The sequence below is a fragment of the Habropoda laboriosa genome, unplaced genomic scaffold, assembly GCF_001263275.1.
Source record: "Habropoda laboriosa isolate 0110345459 unplaced genomic scaffold, ASM126327v1 scaffold50, whole genome shotgun sequence".
In the NCBI taxonomy this organism is placed as follows: domain Eukaryota; kingdom Metazoa; phylum Arthropoda; class Insecta; order Hymenoptera; family Apidae; genus Habropoda; species Habropoda laboriosa.
This window is the reverse complement of record NW_017100159.1, coordinates 100,423-124,700: the sequence shown is the minus strand read 5'-3', so window position 1 is coordinate 124,700 and position 24,278 is coordinate 100,423. Positions and strand designations below refer to the sequence as shown.

Here is a 24,278-nt window from a genome sequence, read left to right as displayed (position 1 = left end):
ATTTTGCATTGGCAACCTAGCATTGCATACGGTACGAGCGATCATGCAGCAAAAGGAGGAATTGTTCGTGTTTTTCTAACACCATTATACATATATGCGAATTCGCAATTACCCCACGTTCGTGTTTCCCCGTCTCTCCCCTATATAAATGGTCTTCATGGTTGTTATACGTGTATTTTGTTTGATCATTTCTAAGAAGTTCAACAAATTTTATCATATTTGAACCATTGTCCGTTGTAATGGAATAAATCTGCTGTACAGATGTTCTGTACGTTAAGAGCACATTTTTTAATAAATCTTCAAAATTTGCAGCGGTATGTCGAGCATACAGGGTGCCTGTTTTATCTCAATACACCTAAATATTTTTGAAGGAAGTGATGTTAGGAAAAAAATGTTTTAACAAAAGTTGTTTTTGTAGTTGAATGCTATATTTTTTTATACATAATATGATAGTGTATGTTAAAACGAATCCAACGAGGTGCGAGTAGTCATTTCCTTTCATGGAAGGTTGTAAAATTGCAAAAACCGGGAGCCGAACCACATCACGTTCCTCACTGTTGCGTGTGTCTGTTTTATCAAAGGAAATGACTTTGTTCGCACCTCGTTGGACTCGTCTTAACATACACTATCATATTATGTATAAAAAAATATAGCATTCCATTTAAACAAATTAAACTGACTTTAAAATCTCCCCCATCATACCAGGTACCAAAAAAATATTTACACCATATAACGTTCCCCTCCATACCAAACAACTTTTGTTAAAGCATTTTTTTCCTAACATCACTTCCTTAAAAAATATTTAGGCGTATTGAGATAAAACAGACACCCTGTATATTTCTTTTACCGCTGAAATATTAAGAACAACTTGCAATCCAGCTACATAATATATGTATACAGTCAAGGACAGAAATATGTGGACACACTTCAAAATAGAGTAGCTTTTTTAAAATTAGGTCAAACGACTTGAGTTTTTTTTTTTTTTTGAGAAGTTAGACGGATTAGGTTTCTAGAGGACGTGTACAAAAAATTTTGAAAAAGTTGCAATTTGTAGGAATCGTGAAGAAAATGGTAAAGGTCACTGTTTACAACTTTTTCATCCGGGCTTGTAATGAAAATTTAAAACATACGTTTTGCAGATCTATATCAATTATACATATGCTGAAAATTTCATCGAAATCGATTAATGTTGCCATGAGCTAAAACCGGTTAAAAATTGTGAAAATCGCACTATTTCACGATTTTCGGCCTAGAACTCTAATAAATCTGAAGATTCTTACATCTTTCGATGCCTGTCACTTGCTTCTCCATCCACCGATTTCGATAAAATTTTCAGCATGTGTATAATTGACATAGATCGACAAAACATATTTTTTAAATTTTCATTACAGGTTCGGATAAAAAAGTTGTAAAAAGCGACCTTCGCTATTTTCTTCGCGATTCCGACTAATTACAGTTTTTTCAAAATTTTTTTTACACGTCATGTAGTAAACTAATCCTTCTAACGTATTCAAAAAGCTCAAGCTGTTTGATCTAATTTAAAAAAAGCTATTCTGCTTTGAAGGGTGTCCACATATTTCTATCCTTGACTGTATGTATTGTATATTTATTCCTACGAATGAACGATCCATACAGATCTCAGTATCAACTTTAGAAACAATAATTTTTCCTTTAATTTTTTAGTAATTTATTCCCGAAATAACTTTGCTTTATTTATAATGGCATTTCTTACCTCTTGCGAGGAAGTGCTTGAAGTTGTCATCGTTGGTATCATGTGTATAATATTTTGAAACGCAGTATCATTAATTAAATTAAATGATCGACCAAGAATTGTAATTAAATTTATATATATTCAGCCAATATTTTCTCCTTAATGTGTTTATTGTTATTCATAGAGCTTTTCGAATCACTTATTTGTTCATGTTTTCGTTTTCTGTTTCGCAACATAACTGATGTATGCTCATCAAAATGTTTCAAAGATAAATGTAATAATAGATTGGTACTATGATTTCTTTATTGTTAAATTAATAAGAATGATGCAGCCCGTTTATACTAAAAACTGGTAGCAAAAGCGATATATTTTACTTTCCATTTTGGAGACGATTGTTTCTCAATATTAATTGTAGTCAGAAATAACAACGATATCATAATTGTTACATGAATAAGGAAACACTATACAGTGTGAGTTTTTTTAACTGTGCCACCTAAATTTACTCGTAAACTATTTGTTGAACTCTTGTTGTACTTGCACATGTTGAACTATCTGTTGTACTCTTTCGAACCACAAGGTCAAATATTACACATCATGATACAAAAATTCAAGATGACTTTTATATTTCGATAAAAAAGCGAACTATCAAAAAACTAATTATAACATTGTATGCCCTATTTGATACCAAACAACTTTCCTTTGAAAAATTTTTTTCATACAATAAATAGTTTACGAGTAAATTTAGATGGCACAATTAAAAAACTCACCCTGTATATTGAATTTTGCCTATGCAAACATTACTATTGCAATCGTCTTTGCTGTAGTAGCAGCAGTCGTCATTGACTGTCAAGTAGCCGATGATGCAATAGCGATATCGGCCTTTAGTATCTATAGGGTGTCCCACCTACAATCTGCCGCCTGCTTTTAAACTACAGGTAACCCCCATAACACGGCACTTTTATAACACGGTTCCAGAATTGGGGAAATACCCGAACAATATGGAACATAATAAGAGCTTTTAAAAGCCAAAGATATTTCATTTGAAATTAGTATTATTCAACCTTTTTTAAAGAAATGGTAACTATATTTTCCATTTTTGTGAATTAATTTGCAGCCCTGAACTATGTCTAGCGGAAATAAAAAAGTACATATTATTTTTATTTAATACATATTAATATGTTATACTTTTGGTGAAAATTGCTTTAATAAAAATATTTCTCTTAGTTATAACGATATAATAGTATGTTTTTTTTTTTTTTTCATTTTTGGAACCTAACTCCCTTTTTTGTACTAATTCTTTGTTTCATATAACACGAATTCGCATAACACGCCATTTTTTAGGAACCTAACAACCGTGTTATACGAGAGTTATCTGTACGTTACATGTTAATTTCGGTGGCTGAAAAATGCTGGGGAAAAAAAGGAAAAAGAATGGATTCTTAAACTCAAAACCGTTATATTTCTTTTCTATTCATCGAGTACTATCAGAAAATGCAAAAGAAGTTAAAAAATAATGGTGCCTAGAAACGAAGTTTAACTTTCAATATTAACCACGCACCCAACATCCCACCACACGCCACCCAGTGTTAACCACACACCCAACATCCTACCACACACCGCCCATTCCGAATCCGTGGAATACGGAAAGAAAATCTAAAACATCCGTTGAGCAACCGAAGTTACGATAACCGATTTCACGTGGGACATCCTATAGATACTTGCTGAGGCCGATATCGGTATTGTGTCATCAGCTATTTGTCAGTCAATGACGACTACTACAGCGAAGACGGTTGTATTAGTAGCGTTTGTATAGGCAAAATTCAATGTATAGTACAGAAAGCTTTTTTTTCTAATATCTTGGAAACTAATAAATACTCGAAATTAAAATTTTATACATATTTTGCCCCTCTCCCCCCAATTCCGTGTTGATCGGTCACTACTGCCTTTTGGAACAATATACGATAACAGTAATAGATTGGTACCATGATTTCTCTATCTTAAAAAAGTAATTAAAGTCATATGTATACAGTCACGGACAAAAGTATCGGCGCATTTAGCTTTTAATTAGTTTAGTTGCATATAAATCCGATGAATAAAACGATATACGGTTAATCTTTTTTGTAAATTGTATTTATTGGATCTACACTTTTAGAATATTATACATATTATAATTGTCAGAAAATATTCTGTGCCGGAGTAGGGTGGGCGTAAAATTAACTCAACGTTTCTATGTTCTCGCAACGGTGTATTTTACACAAATACTATATATCCGTTGTCTGAGCGTCATTTGCAAAAAGTACGCGTTCAATGGTCTCGTGAAGAGTGAGGACTCGTCGCACAGTGATGCTACTTCACGAAAGGCTGGCCATAACCCATAAGTTCATTCGATTTTCATAAAAGTTGGCATTCTTATGTTTCTGGAGTTGCTGAATTCGAATATCTGATCAAAAATGCAAAATTCAAAATGAAGTGTCTAATATTATCACTGGTGTAAACGTTGTTTTTAAGTTAATTTTTGCGAAAATTGATTATTTTCCGATTTGTCTTTACATATATCACGATATAACATACAACAATCAATCATTGGCTAATAGAGTCTAAGTTTCGGTTAAATCATTGAAAAAGCAGATCTTTCGGAAGTGGTCTTCCTGTATTGAACTGACCGCTCCAAGCCGAAACTTTATCAAGTTATAATCTTGGACACATTATTAAGTGAGACTGCATTAGTGTTTTAGATAAATTTTTTATTTCATATTAAATTTTTTACAAATATATTAACCTTTGCAGAGATATCTTAAAAAGGTGCAAATTTTCTCAATTTGATATAGTATCTGACATGTAACTTTATTTAATCAAGAAAATTGTCACTGCGTGAATATCGATGACTAACAGTTTTGTTTTCCTTCCGTTTTATTGAAACATGACTAAGATTTATGATATATTGAGAAGGGAATTGCAAGGGTAAAATCAAAGATATTTTAGTTTGTTTCTATGGAAAGTTTATGTTTATGGTATCTACTTTAATGGTAAAATGTTTTACATATGAATTTTTTAAAGATAAACTTTCCCTTCGTCAACTTTGACGGCCTATATCTCAGTAACCAATGAATATATTTAAAAAATTCAAGCGGCATTTTGGTGCACTGATGTACATACAACAAATCTGCTATAGTAACAAAAAGCTGCTGTATACTTCGAAAATTGAATTTTGGCCAGCTTTTCGTGAAATGGCATTACTGTGCATCGTCTTGCCGGTCCTTGTCCGCTTTCCACGTGAAGCAGGCCTGGGAAAAACCCAAAGGGGCGAGTCACCCCCATCGTGTGTGCTGGCCCTGGCCTCAAGTGGCTCGCTTCACCGTTTTCGGGACGGATTTTCTCACATAATCATATAACAAAAAGCAGTAGCTGCCGGGACCCGAAAATTGACAGAGATACGAGCAGATAAGTACTTGAAACCATGGTCAGGACCGTACAAAGAATTCTTGTATCCAGCGAAAGTCAAACTGATTCTAATATATTTACTGAAAATTGAGTTCAGCTAGGACAATTTAGGGTTTTTTTCTTCTGGGAAAAGCCGCATTTGGAAGTACGGTTACAAGATGCAGATAGAAAATGCAAAAGGATTGTGTAGCTTTAATATTAACATATTTTCCATTTGTAAATGAAATACCATTTTCTACTTGAAGTACCAAATCATATGCTACCATTCGTTTATTGTTGGAACCCTCAAACAGACTGCAACACACGGCCTTGAGTGCCGCAACATCAATCGGTGCCGATTCTTGAGAGTTTAATTTACGACCTCGCTATATCGTGGCCCCAACTATACATTAACGGTCATTTTTATCGAAACAAATGTATCGGCACACATAACTTTATAGTATACCTAACATTGTTGAATTTAAGACAGTCTGTCAAGACTTTGAAATCTCCTCCACCATACTCGAGACAAAAAAAATATTTGTACCACATAATCCCCCCCGTACCAAACAACTTTTGTTAAAACATTTTTTTCCTAGCATCACATCCTTGAAAGATATTTCGCTGTATTGAGATAAAACAGACACCCTGTATGTACATACCTACATACAACGATTTAGATTTACCTCATTAGTTATTAGAAATTTTAATTCTGAAAAATGAAATACGTCTTCATTCTGCAAGTACATAATCTATTCACATGTTAATTTTTGTTCTAAAAGAACGAATTGCATGGAAGAATTGTATTACTGTTCTATATTTCCCTTGGAGCGATATACAAGGTGGTTTGAGACGGGTAGTACAACCGGGAAGAGAGTGATTCTATGTATAAAAGTAAACCGGAAATCTAGAACAAAATTTTTTCATAAAAAGCTTAGTTTTCGGGAAAATTGAATTTAAATGTTTGCTACAAACTATTACTTCTACTTATATGATACCTTTCTTTCTACATTTATATGACACTGTTCATAGTGTTATATTTTGTAAACATGCTGCTACTAGCTGAACACAAAATTGTACAGGCGTTCGAACAATTACAGTGCCAAAATACCGCAGCATCAGTCGACAAGGACATCATTTTCAATAATTCGTTCATTAATGTGAATGTAAATTAATAAAATCGTTATCAAATGTATTATCAATACTTATCATGACATTGACATCGGTTATTATTGTAGTACAAACATACAGCTGAGAGGTAGTCAAAAGCATGCGTACTCGGCGAATTTTGAAATTCAATTTTCTCGAAAACTGAGCTTCTGGTGAAAAAATTTTATTCTATATTTTTGGTTCATTTTTATATGTGGAATCATTCTGTGCCTGGTTGTAGCACTCTGTATTTAGCGCATTCAAATATCCGACACAGGATACCATGCCGTGTCCTGAAAAACAACAATTTCATGCCGAAAATTGAAAAATCTATGCAATATGTTTGCATGACTAAGCTACTGTGATTCTGAATGCAAAGAGAGTACACCATACTCAGAATCTAACTCCTCTAAAAATGTTCTTTTTTTTTTTGTCGCCGCTTCAAACCGCTCGTACGAATATAATCTGTGACTTTAATAATAATTGACATAATATTTTGTATATCATTATCCTATCCACATAAATGTTCCTCGTGTATCGCACGGTGGATTGGTGTTATGTTGTGAGTAACTTATTATCTTTTTAATTTTGTTTGGAAGTAGCCGACAAAACCTTTGTATTTCCTAACCATGACCGGAGTACAATCTATTTAGGTCCTTGTGTTCCATCGCCTCTTTTATGCACGACAGGATATCTTCTCTCCTTTACGAGAGAGGTACTAGTTATGTTCGTTGATTCATCGAGAGCGAGAGAAAAACATACAAATTCTTTACAGACCAATGTCAATTGTTCACTCATATTTTTCACCAATTTCTTAAATTCTTTTTCATACGGTTCTCCGTCAGAGCTTGTTGACTTATAGTTTGCGTCACTTCTGCAATTCTTTTTGATACGATTCTCGCTTAAAGGTTGATATTCGTAAATAAATTTGCTTTTTCCGGACACACCTTTTTCACCGCTATAGATAAACACTTTTTGATAAATTTCTCATCAGAAAACGGCTGCCACGATTTTACGACTTCCAATGGTATAGGATTGACGATTTTTAACCTTTTTTTTATTTCCCGACGCACATAAACTAATTACTGAAATTGTACAGTACACCAAAAAATATATTATATTTTTACGCCGATCTGACAAACCAGTATACATTTTTGACTGATTTACAAAAAAAATAATCTTTCTTTCCGGTACCTTTTTAACTTTTTTAAATTGTATTAAAAAATCTTGGACTTACTTGCGGACATCTTGCGGCACACCGGTTGAAAATTTACACGATAATTAGTTATTACCGCTTCTTCCTATAAACAGAATAACGATTCTACACGCTACTTTACGTTTTCAGACAATAATATTCTTTACAAGTAAGGTAAAATAATTAATTTTTTTAAATATCTTTACTTCCGTATGTTGAAGTTTTGTGTTTAATTCTTTCACCTTTTCTAATCTTGATACCGTGCAACTTTTATTCAAAACATTTTTTCATATAGCAAATAATTTATGAGTTGTTTGAAGTCGTCATGTTACGAAACTCACTCTGTATACCTACATGACATTTTCTGAGATAGAATCATAAAATGAGACAGAAACCTAATACATATAATCTTTAAGGTCGGTACGCACCAGCAATCAGTTCACGAAACTATTCACAAACAATCCTCGCAATCACTTTGCAAACTTTTCACAACCACCACTCGATCTTTTCCCGAACATTGTTCGCGTAACAACTTCACAGCTTCCAAACTCATAAATATTCTGTTAGGGGTAATTCCACGTCAAATCGATCACTTATTGACGTCGATGTCAGGGATTTTGTTCCACATGAAATATAATGTAGCACACGTGAAATTTGGGGAGGGGTTGAGTCATCATTTAGCTTGTTTCGAATTTGTTTAAAAAATACAAACCTTTGAATTTAGCAATTTTTGCCCATTTTTATGAAAACTGGCTATGCTTATCAATTTTTATCTCGGAAACTATTGGTCGAATTGAGCTCATTTTTATTTTGTTTCAATCTAGAAGGATTACCCTACTGTAAGAATATTTTTGTTGTTTGAAAAATTGATTTTATAATACTGAAAATCATAAACAAATTCTTATTTTGTAAATTTCTCTGTGATGGGCTAGAGGTGTTTAAATTAAAAGAAAATATGTTCACATTCCTTGAAATTCTATGTTCAAAATGAGCCATTTTGCAGGATGGAGTCTTTAAACTTAATGTCACAAAGAGCTGGAAAAGGACTGATGCATCCCCGTTTTAGGTAAGTGTGCCGCACGGTCTGCTATTACAGTCGGTTGTGTGTACGGCTACTACCCCATAGCACTTTCAATATGGTCTAAAAACAATATCCACAAGTTATTTATAAAATTATTATTCTATTGATATTATCTTCAGACTATATCGAAAGTACTATGGGGTACGAGCGGTACTGACAACTGTCTGTAATAGCACAGCACGCGGACTCGCTCGCTTACCTAAAAGGGGGGTACATCAGTCCCTTTCCAGCCCCTTGTGACGCTAATTTTAAAGACTACATCTTGCAAAAGGGCCCCATTTTGCAGGTAGAATTTCAAGGAATGTGACCATACTTTTTTTTTTAATTTAAACCCCTCTAACCCATCACAGAGAAATTTACAAAATAAAAATTTGTTTATGATCTTCAGTATTATAAAATCAATTTTTCAAATAACAAAAATATTATTACAATAGGGCCATCCTTCTAAATTAAAACAAAAAAAGTGAGCTGAATTCTTCCAATAGTTTTCGAGATAAAAATTGATAAGCACAACGTGTTTTCATAAAGATGGGCAAAAATTGCCAAATTCGAAAGTCCGTATTTTTTAAACAAATTCGAAACAAGCTAAATGATGACTTACCCTCCCCCCAAATTTCACGTGTACTACATTATATTTCAGTTGGAACAAAATCCCTGATATCGACTTCAAAAAATGATCGATTTGGCGTGGAATCACCCTTACATCAGTCTATCAGTTCCTTAAGACAAATTATCTCGTTGGTTGTATTCGCTGTGCACTTGCGACTGATTGAAAATCGAAACTTGTAAACAAATATTGATAAGTTTAATTTAAATTTGTAGAAAATTATGAGTAGTTGTTAGCTCGTGCTAGTTTTGTGGTTATTCATTTGCTAACTCAAAAGGAAAAGCATAAACGACATTAGTGGCAGAGAAAATTGTTTCAAAATCGCCAAAAATATAGTACCGCAGAAGTTTTGGCTAATTTAAGGATAGAAGATCAAAGTGGCTTCAGAAACTTTTGTCCAATATTAGCTAGTGAATTTGAAACCATCTTAACATTAATAGGACCAACTACAGCAAAGTGGAATACTAATTACAAATCTGCTATTCCAGCATATTAACGTTTGGTTATAACTTTGCATTTTTTAGATACGGGCGATTCTTTTACTAGCCTAATGTACTTTTTCAAAGTTTCGGAACAAATTATATCTCGAATAGTGCTTGACACTTGTTCAACTTTGAATGAAACACTGCAAGTATATACAGGTACAAGCATTATTATTCATACAAGTAATTGTATTCCTGGATTTATTTTCACTTTCAATTTCTTTCAACTGTCTTTTAGGGGCCAAAAACTCCTGAAGCTTGGTATGAAATAGCTACCGAGTTTGACGATAAGTCGAATTTCCCCAAATGTATCGGAGTAATCGATTATTACTTCAAATTGTTGATGCTAACTACTCTTATATGTATGTAGACGTCGGCCGTATTTCAGACAGTGGTGTCTGGGAAAATTATAATTATGTATGTCCCGGTCGAATCCCTTGTTGTCTTTTATTACCGCAGCCGACTACGGGCGGACACTTTCCTCTTTTATAAGTTACCACTCCACATACGAAATGGTGACGACTAATAGAAACAGCCGCAGGAGAGATAAAAACAATTGCCGAATGCGAGTAGCTCGCATACTGTCCTTGAACAGTTCGCGAAGAACTCATACATAGTTCACGACTAGAGGTGTATGTACTATGAAATATTCGCCGGTGAGTACGTCCCTTTTAACTTTACATTACGAACAGTTCACGAACAGTAGGTATACGAGCAAATACGGCAACGGAAGATTTCTTGGAAATTCAATTTCCATACTGTTCGTGAATAGTTTGCGAATGCTAGACGCACCTTAATGTACATACACTACTATAGCGTTCTCACCACCGCTCACTGAAAATTGGATCTGTTCGGGCAGCAGTTGCCAATGCCTGTCACTATAACTTTGCTTTTTTCTTTTTCAATTTTGACGAACCACTTGGAAAAAATATATTCGAAGACATAAATGTCCAAAACATTTGGATAAACGACTCGGGAAAAATATTTTTAAGGGTTTAAACATCTATCAAATGCTATAGTATAATCCAAAAATCGATTTTTTCAGTTCCCCAAACGAGAATACCTCCTTAATACTTTTGGTAACAATAACATGCTCATCTTCAATGAACATCGTACACAAAAAGACATTAAATCCCATGTGGTACATTAGTCTATTAAGGGATTATCATTGAACCAGCGTAAACAACTTCTGATCAGCAGCAACAGAGTGATCGAGAGACATCGAGAACAGAAAAGACTAGAGTAAGAAAGAACGAAAGCGAGAGAGACTTTCTCAATCTACCTTGATTCTTGATCCGTTGGCCGGTTCTTAGGGGTGCCGATTTAGGAGGGCAGATTCGTTTCCTGTAATAGGGGAGAGCTCGAGAAGGGTTCTAATATAAAAGATTCTTTGGGAACCGAGACCAAGATTCGATCACAGGCCTTTCTAGGACCCCGACTCGGCTTGCAGCCGTTGCCAGACACTGGCTGTCTCCTATTTTCTCAATGCCGACTGTTAACGATTCATCAGGGAAACTTAAAGCGGAGTGCTCGTCATTTGTAAATATTCGTAGATTCGTAGACGCACTGTATACGAGCCATTCCACGTCATATCGCGCACTTTTTCTCACTAGGTTACTGATTTTTTTCAAATTCGACACATTTAATGGTAAATATGAGAGAAAATTTTGGAATCATGCTTTGTACCTATTAATTTGTAGGGACGGTGGTCGTGACTTCGTCACGTGACATTTTTTTTTAAACGTTTCTCACTTTATTCCACTGTTTTTAGCGTACGAATTTAACAATGCAAGCTTCCAGGAAGAGGATGTTATTTTTTATTAAAGTGGAGCAGCGGTAGTAAGTACTTCAAAATTTGCATCAAAGTTCCACAGGATGAACTCACGGCTACTGACTTACAAATAAGTAGATAGAACGCGCGACTTTTTTTTTTTAACGTTTCTCACTTTGCTGCCACTTTTTAGGCTGACGAATTTTGTAGAAAAATGTTTAGAGGTCCTGCTGATATGTATTTCTGTTTAAATGATGTCGCGCGGTTAGCGACGCTGAAAAAAGATCAAAGACGTTTCCAATCTTTATGTCTGATTAATATCCACAATATCCTTATAAATCCGATTAATTTAGTGTGCGAAATACCCTATTGCGTTTATGTATTTGCTTGCAGATACTAATTGCAAAGAAACTAAGCGTCCAACATAATATTGATGGAAAATTGTAGAATGTTCGAATTGCAATAGCAATTAGAAAACAGATATTATGAAATTATACATGCCACTCTGTATTTAAGGGAATGCATTTGTCGGTATTCTATAGATACATATATAAGTTTTAGATGTATTGAAAGATAATGGTAACTTCAATAGTTTGTTTTTTTATACAAGTACTTACTCAAGTTGTAGTAGTAACGCGCATTCATCCATTGGTGACCCATCACTTCACTAGGTTCCTGAAATTGCTCCATCATTTTCAAAAGCTTATGTTGTGGAGGAAACTTCCAGGAATTAGCCAGTATTTTTTCCAAATAAGTCTAAGAGGTAGAACAGCGGCAAAACTGAAATTAAATTTTTAACATTGAATATTAATTGTTTATATTAATAATAATAAATATTTTTTGTACATACATATTTAGAAAGAGCATTTTGTTCCCTTTAAAATGGTCCTAAGAGCACGTTAGCAGAGGAGAGGATACGAATATGAGACACCAATGATTGGAAATGAAGTATTATAAAGACTATAACGCCCTCCCATAACAGGCATTGTTGTTCATTGCCGTTTTTTTGTTTAATGGACGCTTTTCGTTTCGTCCGCAACGGAAAGTTTTTACTTTGGTTTATTTTGTGATTTTTTATAATAATCGTAGTTTGAGAATATTAATGAAGATTTGAAGTATATTGTACTTTTGATTGCGGTATGATACAATATAAAATGGCAAGTTGGCAGCATTATGAGACACTTGATTGGTAGCAATATGAGACTGTCTGATATTAGTGTCACATTTTAAAAGGGCCTAGCCGAATAAGCATGGTAAAAGTGCCCCCAAACCGAATTGATCTTGGTGCATATCATTCGATAGACCACTCGAAGAAAACCCTTTCTGCCAAGTATCAAGCTGATACTCCTACCACTAGGGTAGTTACAGGGTGAAACGCAATTTACAGTTTAAGCTCCATTTCTCTTGTTCTACTCGATGAAAACTTATGAAAATAATCATGGATGTGCTACCCAATGGCGTCCATGTCTGTGAATTTTTTCAGAATTGTTGACTGCAAAATCGATTTTTAAAAAATTCGGAAAATTTATAAATGTTGTTTTTATATTGAAATTACTAAACGACCACGTTTATATTTTTACAGTATTAGTGTCTTGTTATGGATATTAATGTGTAATTTTTTCAGATTTTTCGAAGTGGGGGACGGTACCTAGAAAAATCAAAAACCGATGTTCGTTTATATTATTATTTTAGTTTTTCGTGTGACCATGTTCATTTTTCTACAGTTTTAGCACCTTGTTACGGTTATTAATGTATAATATGTTCAGATTTTTTTGAGAAGTGGTTCATACTTAAAAAAATTATAAACCGATATCTTCTAACCTTTCGAACACAGAGTGGCATACTCGTATAATTGACATACTTTATTCATTAAATGGTCATTATATGCATTTCCAAGTACTTTCACATGTTTAAGTAAGTCAGTACACTTAATTTGGGCATATCTTGTTTTTTTTTTTTTTACGTGGGGGAAATCTTCCAAAGTCTCTCCTGGAATGGGGAGAGGCGAGGTAGTGTGGGATTCTCAGAAATCAGAAAATCAGAAACGCGGCGAGTATACGATGATTCTATAATATACATATACTATGTATGTAAGTACAATACATATTTACAGTGGCGAATATGCGAATGATTGTACTTTCATTATCTCTGTTATGGTATTAAACATATTTCTAATTAAGTTCATTATATTTTTATACATATATCTGAGGTATACGTCATAATTCTGTTTTATATTATTCATATAACTTTGATATTATAGGCTGTAGAGTACGTTTCGCCTTACATTTATTACATTGTCGCAAGCACGTATTTGCGAACACTGTTAACATCCTTCTGTAACATTCATTTGTTACAATTTTTTGATCTCTCAGTTAGTTCTCGCTGGTTTGTCCGCATACTTACAATTAGACGTTTGTACACACTGAATTCAAAGGTAAAGGGATGAGTAAAGGGAAAAATATAGTGTATCGGAATAATATATCGTATCGACTAACGTATCGGAATGTTTCACAACAATGGGGCATGTCTGTTGGAGTTTGTCACAAAGCTATGTAACATATAAATATTATAATACTTCAGAATATATTCCTCGTAAGTCCAAACCCCATAAAGCAGACATTCGAACAGGTCGTTTGATTTGCCGGCTTCCTGAAGCCAACCATTTTAAAACTGCAGTTAATATTCACGGTGAAATATTGTCATATCTTCACAGTGAAATCAGTATACGACTTGTTCAACGCCGTTTAAAAAAACTTAACCTAATAGGTACAGTTGCACCACACAGATCACTGATACCTGAAAAAATCGACGTGCTAGACTCCAGTTCGTTAAAGACCACTGTAATTGGACAAAAGTTATATTTACGGTCGAAAGTAAATTTAATTGTTTTGTATCGGATGGCAAAATCTACGTGAGACGTCGTGTTGGTGAGGAATAATAAAAAGTTGAAATAATATTTAATATTATTTTGGTTCTTCAAAGTAGTACTAAGTAGTACAAAGGTGGATTGAAAAGTTTGCGGCCTAAGTTGGAAGAACTGCTGCTAGGTGCTTGCAATTTTTACGGTGTAATCTGTGATCATTTGTATACCGACGTACGAAGTCTGTCAGTTTTTTGTTCTCTATTACAGCTGGTGAAGTAAGGGTGTTTACAGCGACGGAGAAGAGACGAATAGAAGCGAGGAATGATCCAGTACCTGGTGACAAAGGACATCACCGCAAGGGCCTTGAATGATTTTCGCATGGACTTGGAATAATTTTTGCAAGGTCCTTGAATGATCTTTGAAGTGAGGTCCTTTGTCTTCAGGTATTGGATCGCTGTTCGTTTTCTAATTTTGTCCATCTCCTGCAATCTCTACTCCATCTACTGCAAATACCTCTACTTCACTAGCTCTAAAAGGGAGAAAAATGACGACAGAGACACTAAACTGTATACATTAGTACACAATTAATTACATATTATTCGGTAAAAATTACAAGCACTTAGCTGCAATCCTTCATACTTAGGCCGTGAACTTTCCAATCCACCCTAGTAATACATAAACGAATGGCCGGTTAATCCGAAAATATATATCAAATACTATTTATATCATTTACATATAAACTGTGGAATGTTATTGTATATTATATGTTCATGTGAACTGTCTGTGGTCCAAATACAGTTAAAAAATTATGGGATCATTACAGTGTACTGTATTTGTTCCTAAAATCTATTGCCACGTTATGGTAGGCAGCCTTAAATTTTGGATGGAACCTTAAAAGTGATAAAAAAGATTGGATTACAATATTCGACTACAAGAACAGAACTCTCTACTTAGTTAAATTCTTTACACTTTCAACTTTTTTCTTTTGTTTTATTTCAAAATTATGTCTAAATTAAAGTTCAAAATGCACGTGTATGTAGTGTTTTGAAAACGTTTTAACGTCGGCTACAAGAATATGTAAAGAAGAGTATAGCTTTCTATTTAAAAATTTTAACATGACCTTCATAAAGCTTTTCAAGGTCATCGCAAGGGCAAATAAATATAGGTATCATACATATGTACCCCTTGGTACCCTACAGTTTTTGTGTCAAATATTTTTTCGTGTCATCCGTATTTTTCGAGATATTTACACGTTCTCAGATAAATCACACACACTATACAGATTGTCCCAGGTTTAAGATGCAAAATTTTGTCGATATATTCTATGGGTCTAAATAAGAAAAACATGTTATATAAACACAGGTTGTTTAACGCTTTATTAAAAAGTTATATAATTTATTATAGAAGTTTAGTAACAGTTATTAACATGAGCTTTATTCTTATGTATTTACTTGTCTTTGAAGAATGATTACAAATTTCTTTGTTGAAAAATAATTAAATTTAATTGCTGTGGAACACGTCAAACACGGACATGAAAAAAAAATACGTCGATGGTTGCCATGATTGGAGCCGTTCTGCTTATCTGAAATTAAAAAATCCAATTTATTCTTATGTAGTATGTCTCTGGCTATGGTCAGTAGTAAAATAAAGGAAAAATATTGAAAATTAAAAAAATAGCGGGACTTTGAATATGAAGTTTCGATTTCTTTTCATCTTTCAGAGGTTGTAAAAATTAGAAAAAAATATATTGGGTTGTCCGGAAAGTTCGTGCCGATTTTCAGTAGGTGGCATAAAGACAGGTCTGAATATATTAGAATTACTGAAAACAAACGACGGTACTTCTATCAGACGATACTTCATACATATGTGGAAAAAATTTTAGTTACGGTACGTTAATTTTTGTCAGTTTTATACGCCTTTGAATATGGAAGCAAACAAAGTGCATTATAGGCATTTAATGCTTTTCTTTTACCGGAAAGGCAAATACGCCACACAAGCGACAAACAAGATATGCGCTGTTTATGGCGAAGGTGCTGTAGCTGATAGAACTGTGCGGAAATGGTCTGCTAGGTTTAAAGCTGGTGATTTCAGTCTTGAAGATCAAGAACGCCTGGGTAGACCTTCTACCAGAGATGAAGATCAGATTAAAACAATGATCGAGAATAACCCACATCATACGACGTGTAAAGTAGGAGAAATGTTAAACATATCAAAATCGACCATCCACGAGCATTTTGTAAAGCTTGGCTACATAAACCGGTTTGACGTATGGGTTCCGCACGATTTAACGGAGAAAAACCTGATGGATCGCATTTCCATTTGCGACTCTGTCTATAAACGAAACGAGGAGACACCGTTTTTGAAGCAACTAGTGACGGGAGATGAAAAATGTATAATTTACAACAATGTTCAGCGAAAACGGTCTTGAGGAAAGCAGAATGAACCATCATTAGCTACCCCAAAAGCCGATCTTCATCCGAAGAAGGTCATGCTCTGCGTCTGCTGGAATTGGAAACGGATCCTTTATTATGACCTTCTGGCAAACAACGAAACCATAAATTCTGAAAAATATTGCTCCCAATTAGAGGATTTAAGGGTAGCAATTGAGCAAAAACGTCCAGAAATGGCGAATCGGAAGGGCGTCATGTTTCACCAGGACAATGCGCGGCCTCATGTGTCCTTAACAACGCGACAAAAGTTGTTGGAGCTTGGTTGGGATGTTGTACCCCATCCGCCATATTCACCAGACCTCGCGCCCTCAGATTTCCACCTATTCCGGTCTTTGCAAAATTCCCTTAATGGAAAAAATTTCAACTCGATGGTCGAAATAAAAAATCACATAGAAAAGTTTTTCGCTGAAAAATCTGAAAAGTTCTGGAAGGACGGAATTTTCAAGTTGCCTGAAAGATGGAGAAAGGTTGTGGAACAAAATGGCACTTATATAATTTAATAAATATATACCAAAACTTAAATGCGTTGCGTTTCAATCTTCTGTCAAAATCGGCACGAACTTTCCGGACAACCCAATATTTTGGTATAATTTTACTACCAACCGTAGCCATATACATATATACTGAAGACATTTGCAAAATTTGAGTTCGATTGGTACAGTAGTTTTTGCCATATCGTGGCAATCATTTCAGAAAACATGGTTTCGAGAAAAGCGCGTTTAAAGTTTTAAGTACAATTCACATAGGGATAATGTTATTTATCATTAATTTGCTAGTCCAGGACCATAGAGAGGACCTTCCTCTTCTTGAAACAAATGTTGAGCCGTTCTTTCTTTTTTCTGATCAGTTCTGGCTTTTTTAGTGATGTCACTTATGCGTAGTTCCGAGAGATTGATGCGAGTTTTGTTACAGCAGTTCACATACATTTCAGTTTCTTCACCAATTGTTACCCCCATTACTGATAATACTTTAAGAATGGGCAAAAATCCATTATTAAATATAATTACTGCCAAAAAAGGAGAGGATGGTTTATAATTAACGTCGACATTTGATTTCTATTTTATTTCTTTACTTGTGTTAATAAACTATTATTATGATGATTTTAAAGACACTTTTTCGAACCTCAATCACAAGTCCAAATAAATTCCACATGTATGTGCAGAGTACCAAGCGGTTTACTGTTGCGAAACTCCATTCTCCCTATCGCCGGCGTTTGATGTGGTGTCACACTAAACGAGCTATAACTTCGTTATTTTATCGAATACAAATATATAATTTTAGGATTAACATATTGTTAGTGTGTATTATATCAATTTATTTCTTATCTTTTCTATTATTGTATTTATATTCATTCTATTATATTCTCTTTTCCATTATTCCAACAGTCTGCGTTAGCATTTTGTGCGAGTGACAGTATACATACGTTGGATCTAAATTCACAGATCGGTCAAACCGTGACCGTGCTGAACGTGTGAGAGCAATTTTGTTAATTTACACTGCATATTATCAGTCATCAGTAATTGCTTCTGAAATGTTAAAACGATCGTGGGTTTGGGCATACTTTAAGGAATCCAATGACGCACTTGCACAATATCATTTATATTGCAAGCAGTTTGAAGCTTGCAAATCAACCACTATATTAATAAAACATTTGAACAACATTCATTCACGTCAAAATAAACAAGATTCTTCTGAATCATCCGGTATCGCTTGTACTAGTAAGTATGACGTATAAAGGGTGGTTCACCAGATATTATCACTTCAATATGCGTATTGTTATTATTCGTAGTGAAAAATGTTTCACATGGAATTGAATGGTTTCAGGAGAGGCACATTCTGATGTTAATAATTTCTTTGTAGGTAGACGTGTAGAGGACATATGAAGGTCACTAACGTTTTTTTAAAATAGGAGCATATATTTATCATTGCATCAGTTGATGCATCTTGATATTCCTTACAAAAAAGTGTTAACCTACTTGTGGCGGGTACGTCGTCGACAACAAACCCTTACCGAACCTCGTTCTATTCTTCCACGCGAACTTTCTCTTTTCCAACTCCTTTAAATTTTAGTTTCCGTTCTTTTGTCTCTCCCCGGGTTAAGACTTGCCTTCGTCCTCGAGTGGCCCAAGAAGCGCACATGTGGCATCCAGGTTCGCACGAGGACGAACGGCCCGCTTTCCACGAATTTTCCGTTTCCACCACTTTCTCCACTTCTATCTTTATCTATCGCTACTCCTGTCTCCCTGTCCTAACAATATAAAAACCCAGACCATCGTGACGTACCCACCGAACCGCTGCCGCCGGGACAAGCAACAACGTAGACGATTGTATATTCTGGACAAATTGTACGCCTATGCGACCATACACGTATACTTTAATAAATTGGGGTGAACACAGTGTAACGACGTTCCTCACCCACCTCATACTTATGTTTAAAAATCATTAATTTAGGAGATATTTTAATTTCAGTATGGCTACAAAATTATGATTCTCTTGTTAATGTATACCTAGTGATTTTATCTACAGAGAAGGTTCAATGTGACGACCATTTACATTGGTCGTCCTACTAACTAAATAATTCAATACCATGGAGGGGAAAGCGGGGTAATTCCGGCCATTTTACTATCTCGAAATAAAAAGCGCGTGATTTGACTTTGTATGGTACTGCCACTTGGTAATGATGCAACTAGTTAATATTCATCATTTCTGTGACTATAGCCACCTTTTATTTTAAACAATACCTGAATGTTCATTTTGCAATGAAACCTTGTAACAGTGGCAAATTTTCAGGCAAGATAAATTAGCACTTGGAATCAACGTAAATTATTAATATTAATTTCATTAAATAGAGGAATGTTTCTACTTTAAAAGTCACATTTGATTTTTTATTATATGTAAATTCAATTCAGAGTATTACTTCAAATATCTGAACATGAGGTGTCGGGTAATTCCAGCCAGCTTTTAACGTTGCAAAGAATTAAACAAGGTAGTTTATATTTACATTACATTTACAGTAGTTATCATATTTACATTATTTTAAGTTATGGTTTTCCAAATTAAAATATTTCTAGGTTCTAATGTTGCTACAAAAATTGAAAGAAAACCAAGAAATTCAGTTAACAATGTTACGTACGCAGACTAGCCGACACGGCGCGGCGGCAGCGCTGAGACTTCCGCCTAGCGCACACCCCCCTAGAAGGCCCTTGAGATAGGGTAAACGAACGCACTCCGTTCCCACGAAAAATTAGGGCCCCACCACCAAAAAATACAGATTTTGGTGTCACTCTGAACTTTAAAGTAGATCAGTATTCTCATAATCGCCGTTTGACACAAGCAAGATCGGGCTGAACTCCCTTTCGAGCAACCGAGTTTAATACTTATTTCGTAAGTGTCAACTAGACATTCCTGTCTACGACGCCCCTGCGCACTCGCCGTGTCAAGTCGAGAAGGAAGATTCTTGCCCAGTCAAGAATCGACCAGTGTACTTTATCTTTAGACCATTGTAAAACTTTTGTAAACTTAAACATTATTATTAATAGAATATAGTTATTGTAGAATTACATCTGCCTATATTCAATAACCATCTTCTTGGTAACATTAGCAACGAATAAGCTAAACTCACAAAGATATACCTTTACCGCTCGAAGTATATCTAACATTACGATACGCACTGTCCTCAACCCTTCTACCTATTGGAGAACGACGTAGTAACCACATGCGTTGAATGTTCCAGGCCTCCTATCTAACTAACTGAAATTCCGCTCCGTTTAAGGACACAAAGCGTAATCCGTAACAACAAAAAAAGTGAAATCACTGCTAACTACAAAAAATAATAAAATTTTTTATTAATTTAACAGTTTTCTTACCTCTTTTATAAAGAAAAACGATGGCCGAAATTATCTAGTGGGGTAATGACCTTTTTTAGTCTTTTGTTTCCAATTTTATTACAACGTAAATTAATGGCTTCTCGGCCATACTAATACAAACTAGACACTTCAAGTTATCAATTAATATCAGAAAATTAACCAATGTGTAACTTGTTCAAATTTTATAGCATTTTGTTAAGCACTTGGACACTCACTTTCCGCGTACTTACGAATATTGCACTTGGTGCCGTCTAATGAGTTTATCGTTCTCAATTTACACTAACTAACAATGTTCAGATGACTGATTTTAGTGGTTGAGACTGCTAATGAATGGATCTCGCTGATTCGAGATCCTACTAGTTAACTCTTAATGTTCGAAACTGACAGATCTTGAACTAATAGTCTGACTGATACTGAGCTAATAGTCTCGGACTGATACTGAGCTAATAGTCTCTGAATGATATTGCACTAATGGTCTCTAACTGATATACTGAGCTAATAGTCTCTGACTGATACTGAGCTAATAGTCTCTGAATGATATTGCACTAATGGTCTCTAACTGATACTGAACTAATAGTAGTTTGAATCTTGCTGATTCCACTCTCTTTATTGGCTTGTCCCTTCTCCAAATTCTCCCAAATTTGAGGAAGGGATGCAAAGGGAGGTTCTTAAAAATGCTAATTGACCAACCCCGTATCACCCCCTTCCATTGCGCCCGGAGCGCGAAATGTCCTTGGAGCGGGGGTGACGATGATGGTCGTTGCGAAGCGAAGTTTGGCAACAAGGGGGAAAATCCAGCCAGGTCAACGCTGACCTTCCGTCTTGCTCGGAAGGGAGTTTACCAAGTGGCCTCGGTAATTACATCGGTTTTTTTCGAAGACCCTTTTGGAGATGACTTTATGGTATCTTGCCTTGCTAGCTGAACAATAGCCTATTCTTTAATATTTAGAAAGTCTAGGTGCCGCATGTTGGCTGCAGACCGGTCTGCTAAATTAAAAATAACGGTTTACTGAAATAAAGTCACATATCATAAAATCGTTCCCTTGCTGTCCTAACAAAAGCGTAATCCGTAACAACAAAAAAAGTGAAATCACTGCTAACTACAAAAAATAATAAAATTTTTTATTAATTTAACAGTTTTCTTACCTCTTTTATAAAGAAAAACGATGGCCGAAATTATCTAGTGGGGTAATGACCTTTTTTAGTCTTTTGTTTCCAATTTTATTACAACGTAAATTAATGGCTTCTCGGCCATACTAATACAAACTAGACACTTCAAGTTATCAATTAATATCAGAAAATTAACCAATGTGTAACTTGTTCAAATTTTATAGCATTTTGTTAAGCACTTGGACACTCACTTTCCGCGTACTTACGAATATTGCACTTGGTGCCGTCTAATGAGTTTATCGTTCTCAATTTACACTAACTAACAATGTTCAGATGACTGATTTTAGTGGTTGAGACTGCTAATGAATGGATCTCGCTGATTCGAGATCCTACTAGTTAACTCTTAATGTTCGAAACTGACAGATCTTGAACTAATAGTCTGACTGATACTGAGCTAATAGTCTCTGAATGATATTGCACTAATGGTCTCTAACTGATATTGGACTAATAGTTTCTAACTGATACTGGACTAATAGTTGTTGAATCTCGCTGATTCCACTCTCTTTTATTTGCTTGTCCCTTCTCCAAATTCTCCCAAATTTGAGGAAGGGATGCAAAGGGAGGTTCTTAAAAATGCTAATTGACCAACCCCGTATCACCCCCTTCCATTGCGCCTGGAGCGCGAAATGTCCTTGGAGCGGGGGTGACGATGATGGTCGTTGCGAAGCGAAGTTTGGCAACAAGGGGGAAAATCCAGCCAGGTCAACGCTGACCTTCCGTCTTGCTCGGAAGGGAGTTTACCAAGTGGCCTCGGTAATTACATCGGTTTTTTTCGAAGACCCTTTTGGAGATGACTTTATGGTATCTTGCCTTGCTAGCTGAACAATAGCCTATTCTTTAATATTTAGAAAGTCTAGGTGCCGCATGTTGGCTGCAGACCGGTCTGCTAAATTAAAAATAACGGTTTACTGAAATAAAGTCACGTATCATAAAATCGTTCCCTTGCTGTCCTAACACATTTCTTGCTTATGTAGTCGGAATTACCGCGCTCTCCCCTAAATTTACCAATCAGAATACATTTCTATGAGCTAATTTGCTGACTTGGGTACTGTTTTCAGCACCTCTTATAGCGTGATAAGAACTCGTGCATTGACAAGTCCTCTTTAACCATCAATTAGGTTTGCTGGCCATGTCATATTTTTCGCTACGAATAATAACAGCCATACAAACCGAAGTGGTAATGTCTGGTGACCTACACTGTATATTGTACATTCACATTATTTCTATATTCAGTTATAACAGTAAACTTGATATGTTTTTATATAATAACGAAAGAAAGTTAAAACTGAACAAAATGTTTGTAGATTTAATTGTATTTGATCTACAACCATTCGTTATTGTTGAAGATAAAGGTTTTCGAGCTTTACTCAAGTATCTCGACCCAAGACACGCTGTACCATGCAGAAGGACATTAGAAACATTAGTGGAAGATGCGTAAATTCAAAAAAGGCATATTATACAAGAGGAGTTTGATGCAAACATCGGAAACATGTGACACATGGACCAGCATTAACGTAGATAATATTATACATATCTGTTACGTGTCATTTATTTAACAAGGATTTCGAGTTTAAAACTTATACACTCCAAAACGAAAAGATTAGCGAAAGCCACATAAGTCATGCATTATTTCAAACTTTAAAAAATATATTTTGTCAATGGAATTTACAAGGGAAGGTAAAATGTGTGGTGACAGATAACACAGCAAATATGCTTGCAGCCGCAAGAAATTTGGATGTCTGTACTTATGTAGTGTTTCATGTTTCGTACATACTTTAAATTTAGTTGTAAAAATATCTTTAGGATCCATTCCCAATTTAGTAACTATCCATCGTAAATGTCGCTGTATGGCATCTTATTTTAAATCTAATATAATATAATAGTTCAGCGAAAGACAAGTTAAAACGCAACTTCAAATGCAAAATGTACTGAATATATCAAAAGCAGCTTACTTTCGAAACCATTCTAATTCTGATGTACCTACATTTCATATCTTTAAATCCAACAAGGTATTCAGGTGTTCTGCTTCTCGTGACTCACCCTGTATACTACATATTGGCGGCAATTCTCGACCCGCGTTTTAAAGTACTAGGATTTATATTCAGCGAAAATGCTGAAAAAACAAAGGTGTTAGTAATAGATCAAACTTCAAATGTAGCAGTTACTGACGGTATTTCACTAGAGATAAACAACACTACACCTAATCTTAATAACACATCACTGTGGACGTTTTTTAACAATGAAGTAACTCGACATAATTTCATTAGTGCGTATCATTTTGACCCGATAAACGAATTCGAAAATTATATAGGAAAAGGTTATGTTAATAGATATTCAGATCCATTACAGTATTGGAAAAATAATACATCTAAGTATCCCAACCTCGCGAAATTAGCAAAATTAATTTTGTCCTGTCGTGCCACATCGGATCCTTGCGAAAGGATTTTTTCGAAGGCAGGAAATATAATCATAGCAAAAGAAGTAGATTAAAACATACAACTTTGGATAAAATC

General features: G+C 35.0%; 2 protein-coding genes across 2 annotated transcripts in view; both read left to right on the top strand.

Moving 5' to 3' along the window:
* Positions 1–24,278, top strand: part of LOC108577217 (protein numb homolog) — a 323,128-nt gene that overhangs the window by 241,944 nt on the left and 56,906 nt on the right. The gene's annotated exons all lie outside the window — the stretch shown is intronic.
* LOC108577179 (histone-lysine N-methyltransferase SETMAR-like) lies at positions 16,204–23,203 on the top strand. The gene is made up of 3 exons (XM_017940293.1): positions 16,204–16,669; positions 16,733–17,057; positions 22,999–23,203. Exons 1-3 carry the CDS (start codon positions 16,204–16,206, stop codon positions 23,201–23,203), a joined length of 996 nt encoding a protein of 331 aa, XP_017795782.1.

Bases quoted from the DNA above. Each gene is read 5' to 3' on its own strand.
- LOC108577179 (XM_017940293.1), top strand. From the start codon at position 16,204: ATGGAAGCAAACAAAGTGCATTATAGGCATTTAATGCTTTTCTTTTAC. The intron at 16,670-16,732 runs GTATAATTTACA...AACCATCATTAG, and splicing joins AGTGACGGGAGATGAAAAAT to CTACCCCAAAAGCCGATCTT. The intron at 17,058-22,998 runs GTCTTTGCAAAA...TTCTATATTCAG, and splicing joins TCAGATTTCCACCTATTCCG to TTATAACAGTAAACTTGATA.